Genomic DNA, 22,315 nt, shown 5'->3' with positions numbered 1-22,315 from the left:
AAGCTGCACGACTGTATGTTTGTTTGTTAACAAGGCACCTAAACCTAAAGTAACATAATGATAGATTTTCTCATGTTATTAATATACCACGTCACAATCGTTTCTTAAATAAATTTTTAAATAGGCGACACGACACTTGTTAGACAATAACACACTATTTCTATGGAAGCAAATTTGAAAAGAAATAGTACAGAAACGGACAAATTTCTAAAAGGCATGAAACTGTAGCCGCAGTAAGTAGTACGGCAGTCATCTTTTCACCTTTGCCTCTCCTTTTTATCTCTCACCATCCACAAAATTCCCCATTTCCATAACCAACACCCAGGTCCCAGCTAAGCAAGAGGGGAGAAAAACAACTCTGGTTGTGGAGATTGGGTTTTGAGAGAGGATTCGGAGGAGGGAGAGGGATAGGGAGGAAGATGTTTCCGGTACTGATGCACGAAGGAGGAGGCATGGTTGGTGAGGAAGATATGCAAATGCAAGGTCACAGTCACAGAGGAGGAGGAGATCCTTGCCTTGTCTTAACTTCCGACCCCAAACCCCGTCTTCGTTGGACAGCTGACCTTCACGAACGATTTGTCGATGCCGTCACTCAGCTCGGCGGTTCCTCCAGTCAGTCTTCCGTTTCCCACTTTTCTTTTAACTTATTGTTATTATCATTTGATAGGGTTTTGATTGATGAACTCAGATCCCTTTCTTTCACCTATTCTTCTCTACCTGTGCTGTGCGGCTATGCCTATAATATTACAACATTGAATTGAATTGAAGCTTGTTTCAACAAGCAATTAATAAAGATTGAATTTGAGGCTTGAGCTGGTAGCCTGCTACATCTGTTTGTGTGTGTATGTATGTATGTATGTATGTTTGTATGTATAATTCAGTCACAAATTAGAATCAGATGGAGCTCATCAGAGCTGCTTTACTTTCTAAATTCTAAGTTGGCTGCTAGCCGTTGCCAATCTCTCGCGTCCTTGAATCTTCAACCCGTTTAGGATTATGATGAGAGCTTCAATTTATTTGCAGAAGCTACGCCAAAGGCCATTATGCGGACAATGAATGTCAAGGGCCTCACACTTTTTCATTTGAAGAGTCACCTGCAGGTTTCTTTTTGGACTTAAATCAATTATCACTGCGTTACCAAAGTTCAAACACTTGTACCAACTTATTGTTTCTTGCTGCATTGCAGAAATACAGACTAGGTAAGCAATCAGGCAAGGATATGGCCGACATATCCAAGGATGGTACGTTTTCTTATAACTCTCTCTTTGAGCCCATTCACATTTGGTGCTAGTTTAGTTCCCTAAAGTTTTGTTGGGTTTTTTTTGCAATGGAATAGGTTCTTTACAGTATGAAATAAGGGAGGTGGAGATATAGGCCCTTGACAAAACTTTAACTTCCCTCAAAACTTGTTGCAAACTTATCCTTACAACCAAGAACATTGATAAGCCAACTAAGTTTCCACGTATGTATTGTGAGACAACAATTCTTTTACGCCTTGATAATTTTTTTACATGCAGCCTCATTCTAATACAAGAGAGCTCAACACAGAAAACTCAATTTAGTTATTAATTTGGGAGATTGCACTAGCAATACTTGAACCCTCAATCTTCAACTATGGGACCTTTTTCTGTTGGTTCCTGTGTTCCCAAAAACTTAAAACTCTAAGGATGTAGTACAACCAATTTATTCCCCGACAATAAGTGCTCGCTCTTTCTTCCCACCCTTGCTACCTCTTAGATAACCATACTTTATGGCTGCCTATTTTAAATCCCTCTAAAAGATGTATTCTGTGAGTGGAATCTTAAATTTTGTGTCTGACTTGTTTTGCCAATCATTATGAGGATTGTCAGCTTCCTACCTTCTAGAAAGCCCTGCTACCGGCAATTCTTCACCAAATTTGCCAACTTCTGATTTGAATGAGTAAGAGAGTTTTCAACTTTTTTCTCAGAACCTTTTGATGCATAATAGGTCATTTTACATTAAATGTTTGGTTTTTCCAAAATGTCATCTTCAGGGGTTATGAAGTTAAGGAGGCATTGCGAGCACAGATGGAAGTGCAAAGTAAATTACATGTGCAGGTTGAGGTAATGTAGGTGAAACGTGTGTGCTTGTTTCTATTTTGCCCATTTTGTAGATTTTTTTCATGATCGTTTAAATGCCAAAATTAGCATCTACCAGTAAGTAAGAACTTGTTGCCATTGTTATTGTAGGCTGAGAAGCACTTGCAGATTCGCCAGGATGCAGAGCGAAGATATATGGCCATGCTTGAGAGAGCTTGTAAGATGCTTGCTGATCAATTCATTGGAGGTTCAGTTACTGATACAGATGGCCATAAATGCCATGAATCGGGGAATAAGAACCTAAAAGGTACTTCCCTTGACATGCTTGGCTTCTACTCGTCGCAATCCACAGATGCTGTTGGGGTTCATGGTATAGGTGAAGAGCTGCCAATTTGCATCCATACCCAGAGAGCTGATTGCTCCACTGAAAGCTGCCTCACGTCACATGAGAGTCCTGGAGGACTGACCTTGGAAGGATCTCCAGGTGGCGGAAAAAAAAGAATGTTGAGCCTGGACAACGGCAATGGATCTTTAATTTGGGGCGAAGCCAAGGTGAGAACCCGAGAGATTAGTGTAGCCCCAACTGATCCTCCTCATGGTATTGCTACGTATGGCATGTAGGGCTGAATTTGAGCATGACCACAGTGACGTCCTTTTGTTCACTCTGCGTTACAATATTTTCTTGCCCATTTGGTTGGCTGGAAATGAAAGTGAAAACTAGTTGTCTCAACCCCCAAACTGTAAATTCAACATACTAGTGGCTTAAATATAATGCACAACGAATTGCGTCGCAAATATAATATTTGCAAAATATTTGTTTCGGGTGAAACAAACTAAATTATGAATGCTTGTGGTTGAGACTTGAGAATTCTGTGGTGTAGCGCCTCGTTTAGTGTCAGGGTTGGATTGAATAGGAAAGCTTGCTAGATTCAATAAATGTTGAATGAAGAAATGAATGTTTGCATGTTTTGTTGTCCAACAAATGAATGCTAGCTTTTGTATACCGGATTATTATAGTTTTTTTTTTCAATTACAAATGATATTACTCATCAAATCTAGACTACAAGTGGAGGGAGAATTTGACCCGTGGCAGAGTAGGTTGAAGAGGGAGATCTTAATCACTAGGGTAATCCACTATTTGTGCATTCTTTTTATTTTAATCAAACGATATTATCACCACTTGTGCATTCTTAAATACAATATCTTTCAAATTAAATATGGTAATTTTTTTTTTAAATCACAAATGGTTCCTAAAATTAACTCTCACAATCTAGATGGTATTTGAAATTGAAAATCAATAAATATAGTCCTTTAAAATAGGTGTCGCAAATTAATGTGGTCCTTCCATCACAATTTTGTTAAAAATTTCGTCAATGATGTGGCACATAAATGGGTCTTATAAGTCTTTTTTTTTTCTTTTTCTTACAAATAGTCCTTGAAATTGACCATTGACATCAAAATGGTCTCTGAAATTGACCTGCGACATCAAAATGGTCCTTGAAATTAAAAATCGATCGATGTAGTCCTGCAAGTACGTGTGCCAAATCAATGTAGCATTTTCGTCACAATTCTGTCAAAATTTTTGTTATGTGCTAATGTGACACATAAATGGATTACACAAGTCTCATTAAATTAAAAAAATTACAAATAAGTTCAATAATTTAATAACTAAAAAAATCACACAAGTCTAATTTAATAATTCAATTTCAGATATCATCTTGATGGTAAAAGTAAAATTTAGAGATCATTTACGATAAAAATCCAATTAAATATAACTAGAAAATTCATTAAATTAGTATTTGAATTTAATATTATGTGTGGGGCATTGGTCCTTCAGACAATTATGTGAGAATTATTGTCAAAACTAAGCACAAGAAACGCACATAGCAGCTCTAAGAAATAAATCAAGAGACTTTACGAATTTATTTTTAACAAAAATTTTCTTGAAATTAGCGTCATTGACCCGTGCTCTAAGTTAGTCTCATATTCCAATTTCAATGAACTTTCAACCCTAAGGAGTTGATTTAGTGGAAAGCGAGTAAAGAATTTGGAGCCACCAATTCTACTTTGGCGTACTGTTTAACCCCAAAGCCAAACACTGTTGCCTCATGGGCTGCCAAAAATGCATGAAAAAAATGACTAATCTGTCATCAATGCGTAGTGTGATGCATTTTATATTAAAAAAAATAAAAATTTCAATTCAATGATTAAAGCTATAAGTATATTACAGTTCGAAATCAATACTATAATTCTTAGCTAAATAACTCTATACAACTTGGGTGGTGTTGAAAATACTAGTGGGTTAATGAGTGCCCACAATGATATTGAAAACATTGGTAGATTTTTCAACGTCCACACAAAGTGATATTGACTTGGGAAATGAAGGAGGATCGTATTGTCAAAAGATGTGTGCTGTAAATTTTAATGTATAGTTAATACGTTTGTTCGGAGTTGCTCTATAAATAGAACGCTCCGTATGCTTTAAAGATACACTGAAAACAAGGAAAGATCAATAACATCATTATCTATCCCTCCATCTTTTATTTGTTATCTCTTTATGTTATAGTTACAGTATAATATTTTACACCTACTTCGCTCCTATTACTAATAAATATTATCCCCTAACTTTTACCTATTTTATAACCGGTAGGGGTCCAAAGTCTCAAATCTTTTTTCAGCTGTTTTTATACTTTCTTGGTGCTGCCTCTCTCTCTTAAGACCGAAGACCGGAGACCAGGAAACCAGAGACCATCTGTCTCTGTGTGAGAAATAGAGAGAGCCATTTTCTCCAAAACTCAGACCTCCTCCCTTGTTCTGAATTCTTCTGAATTACTATTACCACACCCACGCAGAGGAGAGGAGAGGAGAGGAGTGGAGAGATCATAGTTGGGAAATTGGAATATGACTGAGGAGGCTAGATCCGTCGTCCGAGTTGTGTAAGTCTCTTCGCTTCTCCTCTTCTTTCTCCAATTCTCCAATTCTCCTCAACAAACAAACAAATATGAATGAATTGAATATAAGCATGCTTTCCTTGTCTCAAATCTAAATTCATATTTGGTAGATTCACGGATGTATGCATACTTTGTGTTTGAATGTTGACAACTTGTTTTCATTTTCTCGCAAATCTGCACAGTACAGTAGCAATGTCTTCTGCTTTTTGCCTTTCCAGTTTACACTCCTTAACTTGCAACCTTTCGAAAGACTAAAATTTTTCAATTTCAGTACTTGTGATTAAGTGTTGTAGAATACTCATGAGAGAAGGATAGATAGCCCTACCACAATCTGGTTGCCATGCTTCCCTTTTTGCATGATGATATTCAAGTTTTACTGTTTATCTTTATTTACCATAAAAGAACATATAATTCACAGCACTTTTGTAAATGATGATTCATTTCAAGAATTTCAAGCTACTTATTTGGCATGAAATTATTTCTCTCATATGATCGATATGTTAGATAAGATTTTGATTGGTACGAGTCATGACATTTTCTTTCTTTAATGCTTTACTTTATGCATTATGAATTATTACGGTGCTCTTTTTCATTTGTTTTCAGGTAAATAAAGGATGTTCATAGTTCAGGCTTTGTTCAGGCTTAGTCCCCAACAACTTTGTTGTTCATGGTTAACAGTTTGACAGTGTCATCAACGCAATGGATGCTGTCAGTGGAGGAAACAGTCTCAACAACCCTAACCTCGCCTCAAAACAGAGATTGCGTTGGACGCACGAGCTTCACGAACGCTTTGTTGACGCCGTGGTACAACTTGGTGGCCCAGATCGTGAGTCACCCTCAACTTTTATCTGGTCAGCTGGAATTTGTTTTTTCTGTTGGTTGTCGCATTTATCTGCTGGTGTGCAGGATTTAAACTGTATATAAGTCGAAGGTGATATCTGTGAAGGAAATTTTTGACCCTGTTTTGTGCTTACGTGGACGAAATCTTGACTCAACTTTGTATGTGTTTTTCCGTAGTTTCATCAACTAAGATGGAATTTACTATTTCTCGTACCAGACACGTGTATATCTAATAGGTGTTCTTGTCCTGGGCTACTGAGCAATCTCCTGTTGTGTGAAACCATAGAAAAAATTGAGGTTGTTTTTCCATTTAACTGAGGGAAGAACAGCTTTTAGTTTGTTGACAGTTTTTTTCAGCTCACAATTCATCAGTGAATTCAAACACATCAACCCATAATGACCTTCCAGTTATGTCATAAATGATTCTTTGGATAAAAATTGGTCCCAGGTTTAAATCATACTTGATCTTACATATGTGGCGTATGTAATATGTTTGAGAACTTAGTTGAGATCAGCAGATGATATTTTGCATGACCAAAGATCTAGGTTACATGCATATTTCTGAGTTCCAATGGAGATATCTGTCCATTTCTGTAGTGATATTGTTTATTTACTCTTATGTTATTTCCTTTTAATCTTTTTCTAGGTGCTACGCCCAAAGGTGTTTTGAGAGTGATGGGTGTACAAGGTTTAACTATATACCATGTAAAAAGCCATTTACAGGTATGTAAAAATCCGTTCTGTCCAATGCTCAACTTTCCTGGTATTTTCTTTTTATTTTTGGCGGGTGTGAGAAGGGGTGAGGATACATTTCTTTCTCGATGGCGTTTCCTCTAATACCACTTGTGTGATGTACTTAGAAATATCGACTTGCAAAATACCTACCAGACTCCTCATCTGATGGTAGGTGAACTTGATTCCTTTCATGTTAATAATTTGTGAATTCGGATTCCATATTAGGCAGGTTCTCTATAGTGATAAAGGCATATCAAAGATGTATTAATTTTTGGACCCTTATTGTGATTCTCTTCAAATGTTAATGCAAGGGAAAAAAGCTGACAAGAAAGAACCTGCGGATGTGCTTTCCAATTTGGATGGTTCATCGTAAGTAGAACTGCCTATTATACTCGGTATTTCTTTATGTTATCAGTTAAGATATGGGCCATGTCAATTGGTTCCCTGTATGCTAAAGGAACCTGTAGTCAAACTTTAAAATTGAGAAATTCATATCTAGTTCACTGTTTATAAGTGCACATGGGCCATACAAAATAAAATATTACTGATTTGTTATTGCATGTGAAACCATCAGTTTGTGTAAATTGACGTATCAGTTTGGCTGATTGATGTGAGGAAGTATGTACTGTTTCTGTTCACAGTGGAATGCAAATCACAGAAGCACTCAAGCTGCAGATGGAGGTGCAGAAGCGACTGCATGAGCAATTAGAGGCATGTTTTCTATACAGAATATAGATTCCAATAAAATTAATGTATTGTCACCAGGTTTTACATTTATCAACAGCATATATATTACAGAAAATTGTCTATGAAATGAAGAATTTGAGAAAAAAAGAAAAGATTTTGCAAATGGTTTTATCTTTTCTTTGCTACAAAGCATTATATCACTTAAAGTATATACTTTTCATTCATGGTTGCCACTCAGAATTCAAATTAGCTATTTCTGATTCACCTATCTTAAAGCAATGTAGACCCTCAAAAAATGATGTTGATAGTGTCAGAAATCCTTAGGAAGATTGAATGACCAAGAACTTGGATAGCAAAGAGATCGGTTAAAATCACCTCCTACCCAACTACCTTACGATAAATTTTGCTGCATATGCATAGAGGATAAAAGGGGAAGGGGGAAAGGTCTTGTTCGTTCGGCCCAGCATGGTTTGATAAGCTGAACTCATGAATGCTCAACAGGTACAGAGACAGCTACAATTACGGATAGAAGCCCAAGGTAAATACTTGAAGAAAATTATTGAAGACCAACAGCGACTTAGTGGAGTTCTTTCAGAAGCACCTGGCTCTGGGCACCTAATCCGTTTGTCAAGTGACAATTGCCCAGAATCTGACAACAAGACTGACCCGGCAACTCCTGCCCCGACCTCAGAGTGCCCCCTCCAAGACAAGGCCGCCAAGGAATGTGCGCCAGCCAAGAGCATTTCAATTGATGAATCTTTCTCATCTCGTCGTGAACCCTTAACTCCAGATTCAGTTTGTCATGTTGGTTCTCCACCTGAGAGTCCAAAAGCAGAGACGTTGACAAAGAAGCGACGAGTTAACATAGGTGAAGCATTCTCTGATCCTGAAGTGGTGCTTACACACCAGATACTAGAGTCGAGCTTAAACTCTTCTTACCAGCAAGGACATACAGCTTTCCTGCCCAGGGAGCAGTTTCATCCCTCATCTGGGATTTCATTCCGGAAGGAAAATCAATTGGAAAAAGTTGCAGGCAGTGACATGTAGCTTAGTACTGTAGAATTTTCATTTTGCCTCTGAGTTTCCTTGGGAGATATGTCTCAACTCTAACCAAGCGAAAGAATGTTACTAATTACAGGTGTGCTGCATTAATCAGGTTCAAGCTCTAGCGCATGTATGAACTGTGTGCCTTATTTAGATCGAGTGAAGTTGGAATTAGTAATTCTACTTCAATATGAGTACTATTGACTGCACAGCTTCTTGTGTGTGGCCAGATAGGTGTTCTTTATATGCTTTTTCTAATTTCCCTCTTCTTTTGATATTCTTAGCCGACATTAGTTACTTCAATTCAAATTTCGCAACCAGAACTAAGGGCTTTGGTTGGCATTGCCTCTAAAAAAAGTACTTGTGCTAGAAGTGCTTTTGTAGACAGTCGAGCACTAAAATGTTTTGAACTTCCAAGAGTCGGCCTCAACATGTATAGTACTGTGACGGATTGGGTATATACCTAAATATACTAAATCTTAATTACAATGCCTGGCAAACCCCAAACAAGACAATTTTGGACCAAATCAGGGCAATATGTAAAATACGGACTGGTATGGCGATGTGAGTAAATATAAGAAAGCAAAATCCAAAGAGAAGCAGGTGAAAACATTTGTGGGTAATATGGGAAGTTGTTGCGAGGATTGGAGGCGTCAGTTGTTAGTGCGGGAGTTCAGAATCTGGAATGAGAAACCGTCGTGGGGTGGCAGCGGCGGTGAACCTGTTCATGTTAGTACTCCTATGGGCCAACAGTTTCTCTCCACATTGTATTGAATTACTGTACTGGGACACCACGTCGGTGGTAAACCTGTTACCTAAGTCCTCCTACGGCCAGTTCCTATGCTTGATTTATGAGTACCATATAACAATTTTACATCAACCCCACGCTTCTATAAATAAAGACAATCTTATTTGACCGAAAAAAAAAAAAATCTTGCATAACTCATGTTCGTTTAACACCCAAAACTTCACCGGGAGTTGATAAAAAAAAAAAGTTGTTATACGATTCAATCATTGACACATGAGAGGGAGACGGAGAACATCGGGAACCCGGTACCAGTAGATATTCATGCCAACAGGATCCTCTCCGGATTCTTTTGGTGAGGATCCTAGGGACCTGTAAACCGTATCCGTTGATCGTACATCCAGCAGTTAATTTTTGTCAAGTATTATTTGTATTTAATATTAAATAAAATATTTAAAATGATTTATGATCGCATGATTTACGATGCACATATATGATTCACGGATCCTCCAGGATCCTCATAAAGAGGATCCGGATTCATCTTCATGAAACCCTTACGTGACACGAAAATGACATGCAGAAATTAGAACAGGGCCATGACAAAGAAATAAGAACAGCACCAATCAATGATTTTAAACAAGAAAAAGGAAAAGGGATTTAACAACCTATACAAGGTTGAAGAATACATCATCATAAGGTAAAACATTTGCAGCTACAAACATTTTTAATTTTTTATACTACAGCAGTCACTAAGTGGCACATCTATAATTTTTTTACTCGCTTTGGGATGCAAAGACGCAGTCGTTTGCCAAGGGCCTCTAACTTCTCAAATTTCTCACCCCTGGGCTTCTTTGGAGCAATGGGAACTTTCTTCTTTTTCTTTTCCTCTTTTCTTAGTTCTGATGATTTTTGTTGTATGCATCCAAGAGGCATCGCAAACACCTTAAGGTTCTTCTACAATCAAGAATGTGCAAAAAACCCTATCAAAAAACCTGAAATATATTTTAAATACTCTATGCAGTGCTCATACATGAAGAATGTGCAAAAGTATGTTATGCATTATTAAGTTCCAGTCGATATGAATGTACCAAAAACATAACAGTGGTGTGTGAAGAAAACAAAAGTCTCTACAGGAATATGAAATATGAACGCATTCAGAGGATGGGTGTTGTGAGAGAATGAGAGACCTGATGACTGCTGTCAGCAGCTGTGCAAGCAGCAGAAGATTCTTCATCACTGCCTCCTAATGAAGAGCATCTGCCCCAACTCTCCCTGTTTGAGCTTGTATATGAACAACATTCTACATTCTCATCATTGCGCTGCTCCTGTAAAACCATAACTGCAGTATTTTAGAATTATTATCTGTGAAACAGACAAGTTGAAAAGTCATAAAAGATGATCTATCAGTTATTAACACGTATACTGAATTCTTCTCGACTTAAAAGCACTTCATCAATGCATGAACTTACAACACTCCACTGGAACAAGAAACTATCATCTGCATTACCAAGCTAACTGAAAACCATTGCCAATCCATGGTTTTATACTCTGATGCCTGACCTCAATTGAAAAGATGGGGAAAAAAAATCTAAAAGTTTACATCACCTCTAAATATGATGGTTCGTGACTGTTAAGTGTGTCAGCTTCATCATGCATAGAATCCTGCATTCTCAATTAAGTATGTTACAGACTGACTCAACAGAATGGAGAATATGGAGAGACAAAAGGCAAAAAAAACGTAAAAGAAAGGAAATACATACAACAGCAGCAGTCACTGGTGCAATTTCAGAAAGAAGTTCGCCAACACATTTTGTGGTTGAAATGGCAGGAGGAACAGAAGATGAACTTGCCACGTCAGTACCCGCAGAATGAACTCCAGTAATTATCTCATATAACAAACCCTACAAAATCAAGGGGCCGGGGCATTCATTTTAGTGCAGGAAATTGTGTAACATTCTATGGTAGTGGAGCACAAAGTAGACATCTATTGCACAATCCCAGATAGTCAATGTAAATGGCTTTGTTAATTACATGAGCTATAATAAAATGCTGACAACTGATCATTGTTCAAATATTATTGTGCATCACCTGCCTTAAGCACAGGATACTATTGAATTATAACTGGGAAGCCAGCCCTCGGGTGCATAGAAGAATTTTCAGTGAACCTTACCATTTATGACCAATGATGATGAGGATGGTGATTGTGCATGTGTATGTATTTGTTTTTTCGGCACTGAAATGTATCGTGATCTTGTGCGTGATGATGATGATGATGGTAGTGGTAGTGGTGGTGACTATGATATAAAAATGATGCATGACTGCCACAAGTTCTAACTTCCATCCTCTCACTTTGATTTTGGCAGAAAAGCCCTTTGGTTACAAAGTATCAATTGAGCTACAGTGCATTGACACAGATTCTTAAAAGCATAGGTACATTGGTGGGAGAGTCAACTTGTACAATACTAGCAGTAATCATAATAAAATTAACGACCAATGGTAACACAATAAGGTTTTCCACAATATATCATATGAAACAGAAATCACCTCATCCAAACCAGCACCAATCTTCAAATCCCCCAAATCATAATACTTCTCAAGCTTACATGAATGACAAGACGTTTGCGGGGGATGAAGAACATTATAGAAGAAAATGGAAACTGAATCATAATAAAATTGTGGCCGAGAAGAGTTGTGATCACCATCGAAATGTATAATATTTTTGTCCCCCTGCAAAGAATCAAAGATGTATTTATTTCTCATCAAGTGCAACATATTACTTTAAGGGAAGTGTAAGACCCTTCAACGAGACAATACCGCATAAGACTTGTAGATGATGTCAGAATGATGGGTTTGGATGAATTTGTCATCCTTAGCATGTCCAAATAAAGCAGGAATGAATGTTTTGGGTGCAACCTGCCAGTGTTATACAAATGGCCGAATTCAATATATAGTGGTAGATTAAAGTTCTTTTCAGAAAAAAAAAAAAAAAATATATATATATATATATATATGTAGTGGTAGGTAATATATACACAATTATATGATTATATATGCGTATATATGATCAACTATTGGTTCAGCATGTGTCTAACTCATCAAGAAACGACACAATTTATGATCCCCTTGGCTAAAACAAGGGACATTCTGCTAGTGCCCACCCTGTAATGTTGTTCAATGATCCAAACACTCCATTTCTTAGGCCTCCTTTAAGAATAATCCATGCAAAAGACCAGCCAACTTCGGGAATTATTTATCCATTTGATAATCCTGATAAGTTTAGGGCATGTTTACATATAAGGAATGGGTATCATTCCAGTTCTTGTATTTACTAACAATCAAGGATTTGAAAGGGATGCGTGTGATTCCCATTCAATTGTTTACTAAGAACAAAGGAATGGAAAAATAAATAAATGCATTTGGGTCTGTTCATCTACTTATTTAATTATGATTGGTTGTCTAAAGTTCTTATGATTGGCTTTTTTTGCAAGGATGGTTTTAAAAGGCAACATAAAAAATAGACGGTCCAAACTTATTGGATTAGACAACAGAGTGGACCCCGCAGATAGCTGGGAAGGTGGCTAATGATAAATCGTCCAAGGTTAACAAAACTATTATATAGAAGGACCTGCAAGCAATTAAGATCCATGATATCAAACTTTGCCTTCTTCTCAATTATCCGACGCATATATTGTATTGCCATCTTAACCTGGTTAAAAGGAAGAGATAAAGAAACCAAGGTTAAAAGGAAGGAGGGGTTAAGACTCTCAAGAGATAACATGTAAAACCAGAATGAATATAATTAATGCTTTATCAACCATGCAAGTGCTAATAATTTCTTAAAAATGATAATGATATTGGCAATTTCACAGAAATAGACGATATTAATAAGAAGAAGAAAGAGTACAACAAAGAAAGTGGTCCAGCAAACCACCCCAAGCAGAGAGCAGAAAAAAACACAACTGCAAAAGAGCTAAAACACCCAAAAAAACCATAAGGCTGCCCCTTTCTATTCTAAACAAATTAAAGAGAGATTCCCCTGAACTCAAGGGAAACTGAGGCCCAAAGGGCAGACAAAAACTGAACTCTGTCCCATAGCTTTGCCATCGCGTGAACCAACCCTACATAACCTTAACTTTCTTACCCTTCTAAACAAGAACATGAGTTTGGCCAACAGAAAAGCAATACCGTGGAATTACCCAAGTTATACCCATCTTCCTGAGCAGCTTCAACCATTAGCGGAAGGAAACCAGACAGTGAAGAAAAGTATGACCGACAGATTCCAAATCAGACTTACACAAGACGGACCGTCGAGCCGACAAACTGAAATAAGGTCGTCCTCTTTGAACCATATCACAAGTATTGACCTTAGCAAGGGCAACAAGCCAAGTCAACAAAACCCTAGATTTCCTGATTGGCCGGGAAGGAGCAAAATAGCTTTTCGTGTCCTCTGCCTCCTCCCTCACATTCAAATTCCTTCTGAACACAAAATCCCAGTTGCTCTAGTCATTAGCAGGGTTCAAAATGCAAGAAATAACCATATGGTGACAACTAAACAAGTTGTAAAGCCTTGGAAACCAAGATTCTAGTAAAGAGGTCCCAAACCACGCATCTTCCCATACATTGATTCTAGCTCCATTTCCACAACAAAACGACAGTTCACAATGAAAAATTGCATCCATGAAGGATGTCCTTCCATGGACTATGACATGTTCCACCATATGTAATGTTGGAGACCTATCCTTTGTTTGAAATCCCATATGTTCTTTTAAGGCTTTTTAGCCAAAATGGTCCCTAAGATTGGCATGACTCCTCACTTTGGTCCCTAACAACCAAAATCGATCAAAGTGGTCCCTGAGTTTGTCCAACGTAAATCATTTTGGTCTTTTGTGAAAAATATATCAATATCCTTGGTTAAATTGACATGTGAACAACCACTTGACCACCTTTTTAAGGGTATTTTTGTCAAACCAACCCCTCCACTTTAACGAGAATATGGAAAAAAATTTCACAAAATGACCAAAATGATTTATGGTGAACAAGCTTAGGGACCACTTCGATCGATTTTCACTGGCAGGGATAAATGTGAGGAGCTATGCCAATCTTAGGACCATTGGGTAAAAAGACTTCTTTTAATTACATGATGCCATAATTTCCCCAAGTATATTGAAATCTCCACAGCGACTTACCTAGGAGGGCTATATTTCTGGCCATCAGATTCCCAACTCCCACCTCCACCAACCCTACTCTTTGAAGCCGTCTCCCACACATGTCCAAACGAAACCTCTTATCAACTTCTCCCTCCATGAAGCCACTCCCATGGGAATCTTAAATAAGGATAGATAATAGATTGGAAAATTTCCCAAAACAGCATCGATTTGGTCAGATGGCCTCCCCTAAAAAGAAAAGCCGATTCCAGGTTTGAAGCCTCTTCTCAATTTTTTTCAACCACTGGGTTCAGAATGAGATGGCTCTAGGATTCCTGCCTAAAGGAAGACGCAAGTATTTAGCTGGCCAAGCACCGAATGCATTCAAGAGTTAGCCAAAATCTCCACAAAAGAGGCGTCGACATTAATGTTGAAAAGAGAGCTTTTTGCCTTATTCATCTTTAAGCCTGACCACCCTTAAGAACACTCAAATAGCAGATGCAAGATTCTTCCAAACGAGACAGTTCCCTGGGAAAAAGAAAATAGTGTCATCTGCAAATTGCAATTGAGTAACCTCCGCTTCATCCCTTCCCACACAAATATTTTCAACTAATCTGAACTTTTCACACTCAATTAATCAGCTAAGGGCAACCACCATTAAGTTGAAAAGAAAAGGGGATAAAGGATTCCCTTGACAATAAACTCTAGTTACTCAAAATTGATAACTTAGCTGACTTAATAAACCTATAAATCCATGTCCTCCATCTCTGTCTGAAACATTTCATCTCCGTCACAAACTCTTGAAAATTCCACTTGACATGGTCGTAAGCTTTCTCAAAGTCGATCTCCAAAACCAATCCTCTTTTCTTCGATCTAGTCTCTTCTACTACTTCATTCAGGACCAGAATAGTATCAAGAATCTGCATATCTTTGAAAAAAAAAAAAAAAAGCCCCTTAAGCTTTAAAGAGAATGACATGGAGCACTTCCTTAAGTCTTAAAGCTGAAACTTTGGCAATAATATTGTACATGCAAGTAACAAGGCTAATGGATCTGTAGTCTCCAATCTTCAAAGAATCACTCTTCTTCGGAATTAAACAAATACAGGTTTCTGTCGTCATTGTGTTAACCACCACATTATTGTGAAAGTCTGCCAGAATTCTCAAAGCACCATACTTGAGAATGTCTCAATACCTTTGGGAAACAGAATTTAGAAGAAGGCTAAAGTGAAGTCCAAAATATTTACTTTACCCCATAAAGCCTCCACACCCTCACCTCTATAATTTTCAAAAACCTTCTTTTTCATCTTCCGACCATTCCACCCAAAATACAGCTAAAATCTAGCATTTCCATATCTTTGATCCCTTTTCCACTTTCTCTACCACGAGGTGTTAAAAAATCTCGGCCCATGGATTACCCCTTATTTTAGCTCCATACTCTAACCAAATTATATATAAAGAGAGTAGTTTCTCTCATTCAAAAGTCTTGAATGTTATTTTGTAAGCTTGTGCTCGGGATGTGCAGTTGACATTCTACACCCTGGCAAGAGATCATTTTTCCCATCTGTGTGAATAGGCGTGGGGTGTGCAGGCGTATGTGACTTTACTTAGGTAGGTTGGCAGGTAGGTTTGTATAAATTGTAAATCACGATCCTATACGGATTTCGGTTGGCAACATTGACCTTGTCGGGTTCTTAACTTATTTAGTGGTATCAAGAATCAAAACTATGTTTCTCTTTTATCAATTATGTCAATTACTAGTCCCAGCCATGTCATTTTCAGCCCAACTACAAGATTTTATGATCCAGTTGAAAATTTATTTTTTCAGGAGCATTTGTTTACAGGTTTTGCACATGACGAATTTATCCATAGTTTTTTGTGGATGCTGACAGAAATGTGTGTGTGTGTGTGTGTTGGGGGGGGGGGGGAGGGAGGGGGAGAGAGAGAGAGAGAGAGAGAGAGAGAGAGAGAGAGAGAGAGAGAGAGATTGTACAGTAAATTTAGGAAGCCGAATCTTGTATACATCAACTAGTTCCATCATTAGAACATACAAGCTTGAAAAGGCACTATCCAACACCATTCCGGCTATGGAAGGGTCTTCTGCTCCATAAAGTAGGCTGCAATAGACATATGAGGTTAATTACATCAGGAGTTTCAAAAATATGCTTATGTACATGCAAAATGCAGAAGTATTTCTTTATGTTTGAAGAAGAATATAACCATCTTTTTTTTTTTTTGGTAGTGAGAATATAACCATCTTTGACCCAATATGAATTTTTAATGTAGTAACAAGTTGAAAGAATCTCAGCAGACCCTTCCATATCCGAGTCAATAATACAAGTTAGTCTAATGACGAGTCAACAAATGACAAAGACGATGTACCATGTGACTGCACCCATCGATCGCCCCCAAAGACCTATACGCAAGTTTTGCTTTTTGCTTCTTAAATATGAAACCACAATCTTAAGGTCATCTCTCTGACACAGGAAAGAAAATAAATTACCAAACTGCACAAAGTGAGAAAAGTAAGCAGAAAATAACAATGAAAGTTACACCGTACCTCATGCCAACCAAGGCTGACATAATCACCATCAGATAATCCTGAACCCGAAAAATCAAGAGTAAAAACGGTGATATTTGATGGAAGAAGCATTACAGCAGCTTCATTTGCATCTGCCCTACACCCACTGCATCGTTTCCCATTACCACAGAGTAAGTTCTACCTCTTTATCTATAAAGCACCTTTAACACTCATGTACAATTATTTAAAACAAACCAGAGAGCTGTGCCAGAAAAGTGAAAATAATGTATGACATTCAAGAATCTGTTTATAACCACAATGTACAGGTGGAACCCAGAAAAGAAACCCAAGTGAATATATAATCAAATACACATTTACTTTGTTAAAAAGGAAAAGAAAAATCTCTCAAATAATCATTACGTACCTGTTTCCATGGCAGTATATAACACATGGAAGAGAAACATCTTCAGGGAAAGGTGAAGGCAGATAATGACTACAACGCAAGGTATGGCCCCTAGCATTTGTAAGCTGCAAGAATTTAATACATATAAACTAACATTGCTGCCAAGCAAAAACTAGAATGTTCTGATAAGCGGTAACTGGTGCCCATACTTGCCTCCAAGTCTTGTCGTTTGTATGCTCTGCCTGCAAGCGTGAAATCCTTTTCCCAAAGATATTGATCTGGGTTATACTCTGCCCTGTTTATCAACATTGCAGATGCGTAGAAATGGGCAAGCATCAAAAGGGAAAGAAACAAAAAAACAAAAAAAAAAAAATCACCAATATGAAGTTCAATATATCATTTTGAACTATGTTAATTGCAGAAGATATGATTTTGGTCAATGAAACTCAGAGCAAGAAACATCATGATTCATGAGATGAGACGCATACCTGGGAGGGCGAATGACAAAATTAATGAACTGATGGATCATCTTGCTTCCAAACGTCCCTCAAAGCTACTCTAACCCATAAGTCTGACAGATATAAAAACAAAAAAAAAAAAACAAAAAACAAAAAAAAAAAACGACAGCAGCAGAGTCCAATTCCTGGCAACTGAGAATCCTCCCTCACTTCAAAATTCCCTCAAATCTGAGAAATTATTTAAGCTATTTAGCCGCCTATTATCATTAAGAAACAAGGAAGGAACAAAAGCCTGAATGATGAAAGGGAAAAGAAATCAAATTCAGAAATAGAATTCTCAGATCTCACCACCAACTCTTATCTTATGAACGCTCTATATATAATCATTTTCTAAGTTGCAACTAAATAGCGAAAAAGAGCAGAGCAGAGCTTTTTACCTAGGGCTGTTGGCTAGGGCTGGAGTACTGCCCCGTGAGCAACCACCAGAAACACCGTGAGCTCCAGTACCTAGCCGCAATTTCCCACTTTACAGTTGGATACAAAGAAACCCCAGCAACACAACGCAACAAATCATAAATCACGAAGTTTGCAGTGCTACAAAACAAAACAAACCCTCTCGCAAACTTAAATAATACACTTGTATATGCCCACTGTGTGAAATTTTTTATTTTGATTGTTAAAATTAAGGGTAAATTACACTTTCATACATCAGGTTTGGAATTTATTTCAATTCCTTATAACATTTTGAAAATATTTCACTTTCATACCTTAACTACTATTTTATTTCAAAATAATACTTCTGTTAGATTTTCCATCCAATGGTCTGTTAAATGATGATGTGGTTGCCACGTGGCAAAAAAAAAAATTTATACATTAACAATATTATAATATTAACCCTAAAAAAAAAATAAAAAAAAATAAACCAGAAAAACCCGAACCCAACCCAGATTCCTTTCCATCCCCCTCACCTCTCTGCAACTCCTATTTACAAAATCCATTCCCCTAGAAGAAGAAGAAACCAAACCCGTCTGTTCCCCCCCTCCCCGGCGACGGTTGCAGGTACAAAATCCCTTCCCCTAGAAGAAGAAGAAACCAAACTCATTTGTTCCCCCCCCCACCCCCGGGGATGACCCACTTGCCTTCCCCGCCTGGGCGACGGTTGCAGGGGTTTCTAAGAAAACTAGTGAAAAAAAAAAGCAGAGAAGTGATTAAAGGTGGGGGCTTGGAGGTGGGAGAGGTGGAGGGGGATATGGGTTTTGGGGGAAGGAGATGCGTGGAGGCGGGAGATGGAGGGTGACGGGGGAAGAGGCGGGTAGAGGGGTGGAATTTGAAACTCAAACCCTAGAGAAGGAGAGGGAATGAAGGAATTGAAAAAAGGGTGTCAGGGAGTGTGTTGGGGCTGGTGTGGAGGAAGAAGAAGAGTGGGAGAGATCGGTAAAGGGGTGGGGACGGACGGACGGGAAGGAAGAGATAGGTAAGGGGGTGGGGGTGGGATGTGGGGTTGCGGGGAAAGGGATATAGGTTCGGGTTTTCTGGTTTTTTTTTTTTAATTTTTTTAGGGTTAATATTATAATATTGTTAATGTATAAAAAAATTATTTTTTTGCCACGTGGCAGCCACGTTAGCATTTAACAAACCATTGGATGGAAAATCTAACAGAGGTATTATTTTGAAATAAAATTGTAGTTAAGATATGAAAGTGAAATGTTTTAAAGATGTTGTAAGGAATTGAAATAGATCCCAAACCTGATGTATGAAAAGTGTAATTTACCCTAAAATTAAAGGAGAGAGTAAGAAAGTGAGACAAAACGTGGGAGAGGAGAGAGTGGAAGCGAGTTTTTTTTTTTTTTAATTAGAGATGATAGATTTACATCGTATTGCTAGGTTTAGTCTAACTATCGATCACCCAGCTTCTTGGTTCGAAGAACCTTCTGATGTAATTTTAGATTTATTATTGGAGCATAGTACTAGTAGTTAATTTTAGTGCGGTACACTCTTTTTCTCTTTGTTCGGGTTGAAAGCCCTGACAAGATTTTTATTGAGACCCACTATAAGCATCCTATACTCGATTTGTACGTGTTTCAATCTTCAATGAATATCGTACTTCATTTAAAAAAAAAAACATTTGTAACACTAAATGAATATATTTAGAAATAAAAAATATTTTATTATTGAAATAATTAATTACATTTATTAATACTTAAAGACCTTAATCAAAAATTGAAAAAGAATAAGAGTTTAATCAATTGATTATTAATACTAGCTAGCTAGCCAACGCAAATGACATGTATCAAAATAGTAAGACGAGTTACTTTTTTGTCGAGAATTCCTGTACAAATGACGTTTGGTCACTATTCATAGAAGAAATAATCTTCAAGAACGGTGACGTTTCGATTGGATGATCTGGCTTCTGAAGCTCCACTCTTACACCTGAAAGCAGGTGACAACATTGCATTTTTTGTTAAAAGTTCACGAGTAGAACACCACGTAGACATAATATAAGCATAATTTAGGTGTGGCATACCTGCCTTGTATATGTATTAGACATTAGATTTCCGATTCCACCAATCACTCTGGCTAGTTCTGAAGCCAAATCTTCTGTTTCTTCTGCCTGACCATCACAAAAGTTTTCTTCATTGAAAGCCAAAACAAATGCTAGACGGCACATTAAGCCCTTACTATTGACTCCATCTCTTCACAACCAAAATAATGTAATGTTTAATTAGTGTGCACAAGAACTGCTGTCACATCCCGGCCTGGGGCGGATCACTTCCTGGGCCGCTCTACCACCGTAGCACGATATTGTCTGCTTTGGGCCCTCAGCACACCCTCACGGTTTTGTTTTTGGGAATGCGCACGAGAGCATTCTCAGGATGGGTCTAGTGGATCACCCATCATGGGATTGCTCTCGTGCGCTACTCGCTTAACTTCGGAGTTCCCATGGAACCCGAAGCCAGTGAGCTCCCAAAAGGCCTCGTGCTAGGTAAAGATGTGAATATACATATATGTATCGTTTGGTATGCAGACGGGACGAGACAGAACGGAATGGGACGGGACAAGACGGAACGGAACGGAGCGGGAGCAAAGATGCCCTCGGATGGAAACAAGGAGGAAGAAGAAGGAGACGGAGAGGTTATAATTTTGTGTTCCACGGATGTGGAACGAGTCGTTCCAGGAGGGTGAGGTGGAACGAAAATTCACCCAAAACTCGTCCTGTGGAACAGCTCGTTCCACCCGTTTTAGGCGCACCAAACGTGGGACGGAACGCCTTGTCCCACTCTGTTCCGTCCCATCCCACGTACCAAATGGTACCATAAGGATCACTCCCTGAGCAATGTGGGATGTTACAACTGCACACACAACTTCAACCAAAAAAAAAAAAAACTGCCCACACAAAGACACTTTATTATGCACTTTATAAACCTCGTTCTCCTTGTATCTAATTAATTAGAACCGAAACAGCTCAGTGTGGTGCGGAAAATCTTTGTAAAATTTTTTACCCTCCCCTTTTACCCATTTTTATCACAAGCCCATGAGATTTTACCACTATAGTGAAATTTTTATTCTTGCAGCTGTGCTATCAGTTCAAATAAAACGTAAAATACAATAACATTCAGTTCTTGATGAGAAAGGAAAAGGTCTCCAATTTAATTTAGGGAGGTTTAACAAAACACTCCTGGTACTGTTCATTTTTAACGAAAAACTACATTTATACATTTCTCTGGTATTATTCATTATACCTTTAAAAATGACTTTTCATTAAAGGGACGTTTTTTTGGACTTTTCGTTAGTTTTCCTTTTAATTTACCTTTGACATAGATCGCTGAACATGGAAAACTATTGTGTCCATCACTTGTATTGCCGAGCTCAATGTCTCTTCGAACTCTGGTAGATTGGCCTGCAAAGTATCTCATGTCAGCGTTACCACTTGTGTAAGAAAACCCTAAATGAAGCAATACCCTAACATAAGTTAATGATTATACCGTAACACTGCCACTACTTGGAAGTTGAACTGAGGCATTCAAATGCTTGAGTTGCTTCTGCCAGATAAATTGAATAATAGAGAACTTTATTTTAATTCTTAAAAAATATGAGTTTTAGACTATAACTTTGTGTAAGATTAAAATTCAATTTTAGTTCCTAGTACATTTAATCATATCATTTATTAGTTATATTTTGATGTTTTATTTATCTTTTTATTTTTATTTTAATGTATTTAAATTTAATTTTTATTTCATTCATCATAATATATTTTAATGTCTACAATTAGGCACCTAATTTTTTTATAATATATATTCTGATAACAATTTTGTATGTTCTTCATTTAGGTACATTAATACATTTGAATATTTCGGTATATCATCGGTACAAACATATAGGTACATTGATTCAATATAATGCATTTCGTTACGTACATTTAGGTACACACATTTGAGTATTGACTTTTAGGTACATTAATTCAATATATTATATTTTGGTACATACATTTAGGTACGTATATTTTGGTACATTCATTTCGGTATTGACATTTAGGTACATATATTTTGGTACATACATTTCGGTATTGACATTTAGGTACGTACATTTTTGGTACATACATTTTGGTATTGACATTTAGGTACATTAATTCAATATAATACATTTCGGTACATACATTTAGGTTCATTATAATATATTTCGGTACAATCATGTAGGTACAATATTTCGGTACAAAAAAGTCAATTTTATAT

The 22,315-nt window shown here is 37.5% G+C and overlaps 3 protein-coding genes across 32 annotated transcripts; 2 read left to right on the top strand and 1 right to left on the bottom strand.

Annotated features, from left to right (window-relative positions):
- Positions 1-216: 216 nt before the first annotated feature.
- LOC137725755 (protein PHR1-LIKE 3) lies at positions 217-3,024 on the top strand. Of its 3 annotated transcripts, none has more exons than XM_068464536.2 (6): positions 217-612; positions 1,024-1,100; positions 1,187-1,199; positions 1,851-1,920; positions 2,015-2,084; positions 2,211-3,024. In XM_068464536.2, exons 1-6 carry the CDS (start codon positions 420-422, stop codon positions 2,679-2,681), a joined length of 894 nt encoding a protein of 297 aa, XP_068320637.1. In that variant the 5' UTR covers positions 217-419; the 3' UTR covers positions 2,682-3,024. The 3 variants fall into 3 exon arrangements, with proteins under 3 accessions (XP_068320637.1, XP_068320636.1, XP_068320635.1); XM_068464535.2 differs by having other exon boundaries at positions 1,187-1,241; XM_068464534.2 differs by having other exon boundaries at positions 1,187-1,241; positions 1,842-1,920.
- Positions 3,025-4,721: 1,697 nt separating this feature from the next.
- Positions 4,722-8,561, top strand: LOC137725750 (myb family transcription factor PHL7). Of its 4 annotated transcripts, none has more exons than XM_068464528.2 (7): positions 4,722-4,996; positions 5,615-5,837; positions 6,498-6,574; positions 6,712-6,754; positions 6,898-6,955; positions 7,228-7,297; positions 7,775-8,561. In XM_068464528.2, exons 2-7 carry the CDS (start codon positions 5,711-5,713, stop codon positions 8,318-8,320), a joined length of 921 nt encoding a protein of 306 aa, XP_068320629.1. In that variant the 5' UTR covers positions 4,722-4,996; positions 5,615-5,710; the 3' UTR covers positions 8,321-8,561. The 4 variants fall into 4 exon arrangements, with proteins under 4 accessions (XP_068320629.1, XP_068320630.1, XP_068320628.1 ...); XM_068464529.2 differs by having other exon boundaries at positions 4,776-4,996; positions 6,907-6,955; XM_068464527.2 differs by having other exon boundaries at positions 4,805-4,996; positions 5,615-5,862; positions 6,907-6,955.
- Positions 8,562-9,670: 1,109 nt separating this feature from the next.
- Positions 9,671-18,928, bottom strand: LOC137725438 (uncharacterized). 25 transcript variants are annotated; one of them, XM_068464114.2, is made up of 14 exons: positions 18,023-18,928; positions 17,616-17,813; positions 17,341-17,422; positions 17,149-17,252; positions 16,764-16,890; positions 16,586-16,680; positions 16,197-16,320; positions 12,688-12,768; positions 11,877-11,975; positions 11,607-11,789; positions 10,823-10,963; positions 10,668-10,724; positions 10,250-10,387; positions 9,671-10,016 (listed from the first exon to the last, which is right to left on the bottom strand). In XM_068464114.2, exons 2-14 carry the CDS (start codon positions 17,654-17,656, stop codon positions 9,825-9,827), a joined length of 1,464 nt encoding a protein of 487 aa, XP_068320215.1. In that variant the 5' UTR covers positions 17,657-17,813; positions 18,023-18,928; the 3' UTR covers positions 9,671-9,824. The 25 variants fall into 25 exon arrangements, with proteins under 25 accessions (XP_068320215.1, XP_088549608.1, XP_088549625.1 ...); XM_088693482.1 differs by having other exon boundaries at positions 9,671-10,013; positions 18,023-18,239; XM_088693499.1 differs by having other exon boundaries at positions 9,671-10,013; positions 17,149-17,238; positions 17,616-17,698; positions 18,023-18,239.
- Positions 18,929-22,315: the final 3,387 nt, after the last annotated feature.

The sequence above is a fragment of the Pyrus communis genome, chromosome 5 (assembly GCF_041283825.1).
Source record: "Pyrus communis isolate YQ-2024b chromosome 5, ASM4128382v1, whole genome shotgun sequence".
Classification (NCBI taxonomy): Eukaryota; Viridiplantae; Streptophyta; class Magnoliopsida; order Rosales; family Rosaceae; genus Pyrus; species Pyrus communis.
Note: the sequence above shows the minus strand (reverse complement) of the source record. Positions and strands in the feature narration are given on the sequence as shown.